The sequence below is a fragment of the Boleophthalmus pectinirostris genome, unplaced genomic scaffold (assembly GCF_026225935.1).
Source record: "Boleophthalmus pectinirostris isolate CB_2022bp ecotype Guang Dong unplaced genomic scaffold, ASM2622593v1 HiC_scaffold_2, whole genome shotgun sequence".
Taxonomy (NCBI): domain Eukaryota; kingdom Metazoa; phylum Chordata; class Actinopteri; order Gobiiformes; family Gobiidae; genus Boleophthalmus; species Boleophthalmus pectinirostris.
This window is the reverse complement of record NW_026571152.1, coordinates 11,666,399-11,676,465: the sequence shown is the minus strand read 5'-3', so window position 1 is coordinate 11,676,465 and position 10,067 is coordinate 11,666,399. Positions and strand designations below refer to the sequence as shown.

General features: G+C 39.6%; 1 protein-coding gene across 3 annotated transcripts in view; it reads right to left on the bottom strand.

Annotated features, from left to right (window-relative positions):
- Positions 1-166: 166 nt before the first annotated feature.
- lrrk2 (leucine-rich repeat kinase 2) overlaps positions 167-10,067 on the bottom strand; it is a 50,347-nt gene continuing 40,446 nt past the window's right edge. For all 3 annotated transcript variants that reach the window (XM_055155307.1, XM_055155308.1, XM_055155309.1), the window contains 13 exons: positions 8,497-8,684; positions 7,683-7,843; positions 6,723-6,893; positions 6,117-6,217; positions 5,181-5,453; positions 4,093-4,289; positions 3,681-3,753; positions 3,032-3,225; positions 2,374-2,523; positions 1,696-1,916; positions 1,287-1,355; positions 1,020-1,150; positions 167-345 (listed from right to left, as the gene is read on the bottom strand). In XM_055155307.1, the coding sequence (XP_055011282.1) occupies positions 1,029-1,150; positions 1,287-1,355; positions 1,696-1,916; positions 2,374-2,523; positions 3,032-3,225; positions 3,681-3,753; positions 4,093-4,289; positions 5,181-5,453; positions 6,117-6,217; positions 6,723-6,893; positions 7,683-7,843; positions 8,497-8,684 (1,920 nt within the window). In that variant the 3' untranslated portion in view covers positions 167-345; positions 1,020-1,028. The remainder of the gene's footprint in view (positions 346-1,019; positions 1,151-1,286; positions 1,356-1,695; positions 1,917-2,373; positions 2,524-3,031; positions 3,226-3,680; positions 3,754-4,092; positions 4,290-5,180; positions 5,454-6,116; positions 6,218-6,722; positions 6,894-7,682; positions 7,844-8,496; positions 8,685-10,067) is intronic.

The window sequence follows — 10,067 nt, the reverse complement described above, 5'->3', positions numbered from 1 at the left end:
CTTGCCATTATTATATAAAATCTCTACACAGGTTCAAACCTTCTTAAATTAGTTGTTTAATAACAAAACAGTCAATATTTTATTACATTTACAAAAAGCAACAAAAGTTCAAAACTCTAAAAACAAAATAACTTTGTAGCATATTTTGTAGCATATAAAAACTGGAGTGCTCAAGTTTCACAAAAGTCATTTACAAAATAAGAGGTTTTGAAAATACAGAGTCATGTTTTCCCTTTATAAATGTCTAAACTGTATAAAAGTCTTAATATGTTGGTTTTGTTGAGGATATGAGGTAAGGTTTTGTGCTTCGATCCACTTTGGGCAGATCCCTTTTTTAAGTGCTTTCTGGAAAAAAAACATAAAACACAAGTAGAGGTTTTAATTTGTGGTAATCAAAAATCTAAATTGTGGTAATCAAAAATCTAAATTCTAAATATCTCCTTGGAGACAAGCATTGACACAGCTACAGCGAGTTACAGGTCAGATCTATGGAGAGGGGTGACACAGCAGACAGTAAGAAGGCATGCATTTTCTTTTCATTTTAAGGGCAATTAAAACACCTGTACCTGAATAAACACAAGACGGATAAGAAAGATAGAAAGAAAAATAATATATATATATGTATATATTTAAAAAAACTACAAATTATCAAAATACAATTCAAATTCATTTAACAATATTCATTTTAGCTGTGTGTGTTAAATATTATTGGCCTATAGAATGCTGTGATATTCTCAGAAATACAAAATGAATAGCCATTATTATATCAAATTTCGTACACGTGTTCAAAGCTTTTTATAAATTACAAAACAGTTTTTTTTACACATTTATACTTTACAAAACGCATAAAGAGTTCAAAACTATAAAAATCTCAGCATTTTGTATTATAATTAAACTAGAAAATGTGTTGAAGTAAATGCTGCCCTCTACAGGCCAAAGGAAAAAGAGTCCTCTGGTTTTCCTCTAGAGGTGATTTTTGGTACATCTACTGATTACTAAATCAACGTTTATTAGTTTACCTGAATATTTCAGTGCAGAAGCTGGTCCCTCATGCGGGCAGCCATCTTGTCTCTCTTCTCACACACACGGCTCAGATCTCTCACTTCTGTGGCCAAAGCACTGTTCCACATGGACAGCACGGACTCCTCCTCTGACACACACATTTGCAGGTTTTTAGTCAGAAAATGATAAAACTTTTCAAAACATGTGCAGTTTTCTTTATCATGCCCAAAGACAGCTGTGATTGAGTCAAATAAAAAGTAAAAATAAGCGTTAAATATACTCACCGAACTGAGTTTTGTCCTGAGGAAGTTTTCGACCCAAAACCAGAACCACATTTTTCCAGTTTAGTAAATCTGAAAATTTTAATTTAAATTAATGTTTTATTAATTTAAATGTTTTTTGTAAAATCATTTCATATTAGAAACCCAGTGGTGAGCAGGTTAACTATGTTCATGATATATAGAGTCTGTATGTTATAGTCTGTGTATATAGTATGCTGTCTATGAGCAAGACACATTTGACTTTACTAGAAATTCACTGTATGACTAGTTATCACGTAAACCTTTGGTTGGTTTTAATCTAGTGGCATTGAAATCACTCGCAAGCTTTTTCCCTTGTATTAATGTCTAGTTTGTACATTTTCCATCATAATTCCACTCTGATAAATTGATACTAAACTTAGTATTTCCTTACCGCTGTTGGATGGGACGATGCAGCGCACAGACTGGCAGTGCGGCCCCAGAACTTGCAGAGCCTGGTTCTTACTGAGCTCCACGAGGATCATATGACCTCCTCTGGTCCCGACCCAAAGACACACCAAAGACTGGACCAGGAGAGACTTGACCTGAGCCCAGGCGGGGGTGCTGTCCGTGGGATGGTCCTGCTGTGAGGGTCTGCCCCGAGAGCTGCTCTGCCTGAGGAGAGAGAGAGGCAGCATTTTAATATATTTTCTTATTTATTGTGCTTGGTCATGCACAAAACAATAAGGCAGATAACAATTTAAGTTCTCAATTTGCTTGTTTCCTGTGAATGTTGCAATGTCTGTTTACTTAATTGTAGAACTCTTTGAAAATTGGTGAGGACTTAAAATATCCGGATATATGTAATATTGAAATAAGTGAAAAAGGTTTCATCTGTACAGCAAAGAAGAAAGAAATCACATCATCGGAGGTAAATACTGGCAACAGTTTCTGAAGCTATTGTGAAAAAATCATTTCACTTTTATTTTATTTGTACTGACAGAGAAGATGTTAAACTTTGTGCTAGTTTTTGTTTCATGTGGTGGTTAATATCTCATTACGTACAGAGATATAACCATAAACCAGGTTGACAAATATGTTCAGAGATTAGATAGTATTCTATTTTATTTACCTGATCATTTGAGCACAGTCGATGCAGTCCACCATCCTCTCGGTGCGTCTGTCCCAAACCTCTACTGAGCATGCTCCAACTTTACTCACATAAACCAGTTTGTCCACAGCCAACCGCGAGATACAAGCCTCAGAGCTCAATGTACGAGACCTGGGACAAAAGAGACAGATGTATTTAAGGCAAAGATGGCAAAATGTTTCATAATAGATGGATTATATTTCATTTCATTTCAGTCTAAAACTCTTTTTAATGTGAGGTGTGTCGTTCACAAAACAAAGAGGAAATTGAAAACAGGTTTTCGATCAGATCATGGACCTTAACCTTGCACAGTAAGACTGATTCTCACAACATTTGTGAGTTCCCAAACTCACAAGAATCCGTCTCAGAGTGGGCCTGTTGTATGGTTCATTGTTTTTCTCTAAACTGGGTGCAACAAAAGTTTGTTTGTCATTTCCAGTCACTTTCGAGAGTTGTTCCACATTGAAAATATGTAGAAGGTCAGAGTGTCACACATATGAATCTGGTGTGAGCCAGGTTAGATGGACGTCACACTCCACAGACTGTATGCCTGATACCATAGACGGTATAAACATGGGTTGGTACTTACTGTAACGCAAAGCTGGTACCATAGACTGCATAGACATAGACTTGTACTCACTGTAGAGCGGGGCTGGGTTTGGTGTCGATACTTTTACACACATCGTACTCTGCTGTAAACGAGAGGATCCTGGAGCCACAGCTCCCCCACAGCGCCCCCCGACTGTCTGCAGAGTGACTGCACAGTCCCAGACCCAGTACTGGAGTGTTTATGGTGCCCAAGCACAGGGTCTTCACTGGCTCTCCATTCTCCTCCTGACACAAACAAAAAACATGTTATAAATATAAACTGATTTAGATTACAAAATACCGATAATACTAAGACAAGACTACTACTACTACTATACACTGTGAATATATTATTTTTGTTTAAAAACTTGCATACAATTGATTTTCTAACTTGGTTTGGTGGATAGTGCATGTAATAAATATTTATCACAGGTTTACATCAGTTAAGTGGCAGTTTGTGGATTTTATTTTATTTGTCAAATCATAATTATTGTGTAAATTAAATGAGGTTTGAGTCCAGACTTGAGTCCAGGTTTGAGTCCATGTTTCAGTCCATGTTTTGTCCAGGTTATAGTTCAGATTTTAGTCTATGTTTTGTTCAGGTTCTAGTGCAGGTTTTAGTTCATGTTTTGTCCAGATTCTAGTCCAGGTTTGAGTTGAGATTTTCGTCCAGGTTTATTCCCACTATCACTTATGCTCACCTGGAGAGCTGAGTCTTCATAAACGGTGAGAGTTCCATCTGCTGTCCCCACCAGCAAGTAACTCCTCCTCTCCCTGCAAAGACATTAATATGAGATTTTTGTTCTTCATCCACAGGTTTGATGATGAAAAATGATGTAGCAGATCCTTCACCAGATATAATATTAAAATAACAAGCATTTGAATGTAAATTGGGACATGCTTGTTGGAACAACAAAACAACAAACAAACAAAAATGAGCACAAATATCTTACTTATTAAGTTCCATAGAATGCCATTTAACACATCTCATCCATCTCACTAACCAATAGACATGACTGAATCCAGATTAAAGTTCTACATGTTCATAATACTATCATTCTAAAGCTATTCAGGAAAGGTTCATTTCTGTGACTGTGACTTTCTGTTTCTTACGTGCGTTTGGGCTGCAGGTGGAAGTACAGGGAGGTGACAGCGTCGGACACGCTCTGCAGATGGTGCCTCTGGGTCCAGTCCTGAGTGTTCTGAACAAACAGGGACCCGGACTGAGTACCGCCCACCAGCCAATCACAGCCCTCCTCCTGTGAGTTAGGGACCAGAGCCAGGCACAACACTGGACTGGAGTCTACCACCTGAAGCGAGAGGGAGAGGCAGGAAGAGATGAGGGAAAGGAGGTGAGAGGAGATGGAGAGAGAAAGGGAGAGGAGGGAGAAATGAGGGAGAGAGAAGGGAGAAGTGAAAGAGACAGATAGAGAGCGAGAGAGAGAAAGAGAGAGAGAGGGAGAGAGAGAGAGAGAGAAGGAGAGGAGAGGGAGAGGATGGAGAGGGGAGGGAGAGATGAGGGAAAGAGAAGGGAGAAGTGAAAGAGACAGATAGAGAGCGAGAGAGAAGAAGAGAGAGAGAGAGAGAGAGAGAGAGAAGGAGAGGAGAGGGAGAGGATGGAGAGGGGAGGGAGAGATGAGGGAAAGAGAAGGGAGAAGTGAAAGAGACAGACAGACAGCAAGAGAGAGAGAGAGGAGAGGAGGGAGAAAGAGAGAGAGAAAGAGAAGAGAGAAGAGGGAGAGAGGTTTTTTCACATCAACAACACCATTTTAACAACACCCTCTGCTGCTGTTTTGTTTGTAACCCTCATCATAAATCGAACCACTGGAGTATTTACTATGCACATAAAATATTTAAGTTACGCTAAATCAAATACCAGGACTAAGGTGTCCAAAGTACAAATAATGACTAATGTAGAATAGCTGAAAAGTTTGTGCTCAGTGTTTAGAGAGCTCATTTTTCAACTTGTCACACTTTAAGGCTTTGTTCTTAGGCAAAGACACCTCACCCATCTCTCCTGGGTATGAACGTGGTGTGTGAGAGAGCAATTAAAATGTGCTGGTGCTCAAAGGGGCTGATGGAGCAGATATGGCTAAAAAGATAGTTTACTATGAGTGAAGCCTTGTGAATCTTAGCGCCTAACAAGTGTAAGGTAGAAAAGGTCGCAGAGTCAAAGACACAATTTCTGTTCTTACTCTCACCTGAGTCTGGACGCTGCCAGTCTCCAGATTCACTGCACTGATGTTTCCCTGACGTTTAGAGCTGCTGCCACCTCCGAGCCACGCCACCGGAGTAGAACCACCAACCAGAGCAGAGACCAGACCAGAACGAGGACTAGAGACCAGACTAGAACTAGAGACCGGTCTAGAGACTGGACCAGGACCAGAGCTGAGGGCCAGACAATCTGCATTTAAAGGCAGCACCAGCTCATTCAGCAGACACAGCATGTCTCCACAGTTCAGACGATCAAACACCTGAAAGAAACCAAACAAGATAGAAATTTACAAAGACTACAATGCTATGGGAGCCCTGGTGTTTGGTTACTTTTATGTGCTGGACAGTCAGCTCCATAGGCATGAAATAGATGTAATTGTAATGTAAATGTAATGTAGCAGTTTTGTGTACATTTTGGACCTCAAGTTGAAATAAGTGATATGCTAATATTTTTAACCATAACCCAGATCATAACCTAAATTATAATGAGGGCTGTGACTTTCGAGGAATACATTTAGACTATTGTAAGTATTAAATTAAAGATTTAGTGACAGGTAAACCTCACCTGTGCAGAGTAGTGCTGTCACAATACTAAAATGTCAAACTCAATTTTGATACTAAGGAAGACGCAATACGCAATACTGATTCTGATGATGAAAATTTTAAAAACACACTTTCTTTAGGCAATAGACTTTGATTTTCAGTACTTTCTTTTATTTTGGTCCATGGGTATATGCTAGTATATGTGGTCTTATACTTGTTCTGATACAGCTCAAGATCATTCTAAACTATTCAAGGTTCATTCAAGGTTCAGTCCTGTGACTGGAACTTTATTAGTACTATATATACTTATACTTGCTCAAATGAGTATTTAGTTTTGATACTAGTTTTAGTATCGATTAGTTTCAATGCTGTAGACTCACTTGTGCAGAGGAGGGTCTGTCATGGGGGTTTTCCCTGAGACAATCCTTCATCAGAGCCTGGAATCTGGGCCAAGGACTCAGACCGTAGTGCTTCACTGGGTCTGCAACAAGAGAATATACATTCAAATTAAAAACATCTATGTCGTATTAACTGCTAACACATAACATATTTAGATCACCGTGTTTATTGTTTTGCTATATTCAGTGAAAAAATGTATTAACATGTTGAGTTAATAACATCCCCTTTGCTCCCCTGCGTTAAGTCACTCTCCCCTTCCCATTTACCAAGTTGCTGTGTTTTGTACTCTGTTTTTGTATATTTATTGTATATGGAATTGCCTATCTCTGTAGAACAAAAGATAAAACGTAGCTGTTAACTTGAAAACTAGTCTAATATTAAAGAGTCATGCAAACACATTATTCAAATGGGGTGAAACAAAACACAACTCAAGGTATGTTTTTGAGAACTATATTATAACATGGCTTAAATCTCACAAGAGTCAATTCTGCATGATACAGACCCTTTAACCTAAAAACACTTGAATATTTAATTAATTAATTAACTTATTTATTTATCGAACCAAAGGAGATTTTATTTCTGTGTACCTGGCAGTTTCCCACGCACAGCCGCTTCGTCGAACTCGCTGGGGAACTTGACTCCTTCGGTGATCCTCTCACCACAGGTGAACAAGTCAAACATGAGTAGCCCAAAAGAGAAGACGTCTGCTCTGTAGTCATAAATGAGTCCTCCACGAGCCACCTCTGGAGCACGAAAACCTAAACAGAAGGATGTGTTTTGAAATATATTTATATTTCTAAACTGTGGAGCAGGAGTTTGAATAAAAATCAGTTAAACGATCACAGACACATCAGGCTGTTACAGTAGAAAACAGAAACTGACTAAATGCACATTCTGATCCACTGTGTATAAATGTTGACATAGACGATACAGTGAACCAGGGCACACAAGTAGTCTGTCGGCATCTCAGTGCTGTGTCCTTGAGCAAGATACTTCACCAATCTTACATAATGCTAACGCAGGGCATTATCGTTATTACCATAAGTGAGGGAAGTGAATAAATAGTGTAATTTAAATTAAGCAAAAGAGGAAGGTATGGTAGATTTACATTTTTATTGTTGACCTAGGCGAATGTGTCCTCTGCATCTGACCCAGTGTCTCTGGGTTAAAGCTGTCAGGAGCAGTGGGACCCAGAGTTAGTGGTCAGGACTGCCTGAGTTGGAGGATTTGATCTTTCTGTATGTTTTGGGTTGATCAGAGAAACCATAGTGTCCAGAGGAAACCCATCAAGACACAGTAAGAACATGCAAACTCCACACAGAAAAGCCTGGATGACTTGGGAGTTGAGCCTGGAACGTTCTTGCTATGTGGCATGAGCACTAGCCACTCAGCCACAGTACTTTTCATCTGTCTTTCTACTTACCTGGTGTGCCCTCAGTGTTGCACCAGACTCACCTCTCTGTGTCATACCTGTCTCACCTGTCTGTCTCACCTGCCTCGTCTGTCTGTGTCTCACCTGTACATGCGTCACCTGTCTGTCTCCTCACCTGGCGTTCCCTCTGCACTGCGCACGCCCATGCTGCAGCAGTACTGTGCGATGCCGTAGTCTGTGATCTTGGCGATAGTTTCAGAATCTGTCTTCAGGTTAAACAGGAGCACGTTATGGGGCTTTAGGTCTCTGTAGATGATCATGGACGAGTGAAGGTACCTGCAAAAGAGTCCAATTTTACTTAATGTGGGAGATTTTTTGATTGGTTTTCTGTTATGAAAAAAAAAAAAAAAAAAGATCAAATAAGTTGAGTTCTACATCAGGACATTGTAGAATCCCTCTAGTTTAAACAGAGCTAGAGGACAGATCAGAACACTATGGTAGAATTTGCTGTTGAACTGTCAGATTGCAGATTTGTTGACCTGGTTTATGGTTCATATCTCTGTAATTACGAAGCCTGAGTTAGACCTGGGTTACTGGCACAAAGTCCAATGTCTTCTCTGTCAGTAAATTTCGCATACAATTAGCAGTATATAGGTCCCAGGCTATTTAATTTTAAAGTATTTGCAGTAGTCCAAAGTTATTCCTCATTTACCATACCCTTTCATAGAATCCTTATTATTCTCCACAGTTCGTTTATAAGCACTTTTTACAGCTCTAAAGGACTAGAGCGAAGTGTTGGTGTCACAGTAAAGCTAACAACAACTAACATGCTAATAGTGCACAAACATTTCATAATTAGGTGCAGACTGTACAGAGCTTTGAGAGTCTTTATTTTGATTTGATTTTTATACAATATATTAATGCATAAACACATGGGGAAAAATTGGCGACAGGACATTTAATTTAACTTTAAATATACTCAGTGTTACCTGAGTCCGTCTGCCACCTGCAGGCTGATGCGGTGTTGCAGTTTGTGGCTCAGACTGGACTCGTGCTCAAACAATGAGTCCAAAGACCCGCGCAGAGCCAGTTCCATCACCAGGACCTGAGGGCAGCAACTAGCCCCCAAAAGACCCACCAAACTGGGATGCCGCAGCCGCCCAAGTACCGCCAACTCCTGGACACGACACACAACAAAGGACATTACATACAGAGAAAATGTGGTTTCTAAACAGTCCATATTTTAACACTGAGCAGGTCACAACTGTATGGTAGAACTGAACTTAAAGCTGTCAAAATGCTTGCCAGTCCCTCCTACTTTCTGTTTGAATGCAGAGAGTCTGAAATTACAAGTTAAAGTGTAGAGATGGTTACAGTGGTGTAAAAAGAAAACAGAAAACGCACACCAAGATTTCTGCAGAGGTGCAAATGCAAGGAGTAGCCAGATCAGAGTGAAAAAATGCATAGCACACTCGGTTGGCCGATGTCCAAATACTATTTTATTAACAAAATAACGTTTCGGCAAAAAAAGCCTTCATCAGATATTTTTCTTGTCTTGGACCACAGCACACAAAATGGTTGCCAGCCCAGGTGCCCATATACCCACTCAATGAATGGGAGGTCCCAAAGTGAGGTCACCCAGTGAGTTCAGCCCATTCTACAACAAGAAACAACAATTTACATAAAAAACATTTTAGAAAATACAGAAATAGTTTGTCTATTACAAAAAACATCTTAGATCAAACTCGATATTAAGTCCATGAGGAGTAAAAGTTTTAAGATGGTGAATCCAGAAGTGCTCTCTTTTTGACAGGAGCATCTCTAGATTACCACCTCTAGGGGGCAGTTCCACATGTTCGATGCCAATATATCTTAAGGAAGAGATAGGATGGTTAAAATTAACAAAATGAGCCGCCACAGGATAGTTCATGTTTTTGCATCTGATTGTACTCCTATGCTCTGCAATCCGTGTTTTTAAAGCCCTGCTGGTTTTACCCACATAAGCCTTACCACAGGGGCAGGTGATCATATAAATCACGGACTTGGTGTTACAGGATATAATTCCTTTGATCTTTATTTCTTTACCAGTGTGAGGGTGCTTAAAACTATTGCAGCGATATGTGTAGTTACACTGACTGCACCCACCACAGCGACGATTTCCATCAGGAATAGGAGTCAGTATAGTTTGGTATGTGGTTTGATTAGGAGGAAGGTAGGAGTGCACAAGTCTATCTCCAAGGTTTCTTCCTCTTTTATACACCACAAGGGGGTGCTCTTTAAAAGCCACACCCAATGAAGAGTCAGTTTTTAGTATATGCCAACCTTTTTACATCCAAAAAACACGGAGTACCTATGGGTAGCCCTTTTTCACCATCCTTCTGTAACTTATACATGGGTCTGTTTGAGGAAAATTTTATCTATCACGATAATGAATTCAAAGAAAACATATGTCTATGGAAGAGATATTTGGATGACATTTTTTGCTTGTTCAAAGGTACTAAATTGAGACTTGAGTCATTTTTTGCTTATCTGAACTCGCGCTCCTCATATATATCTTTTA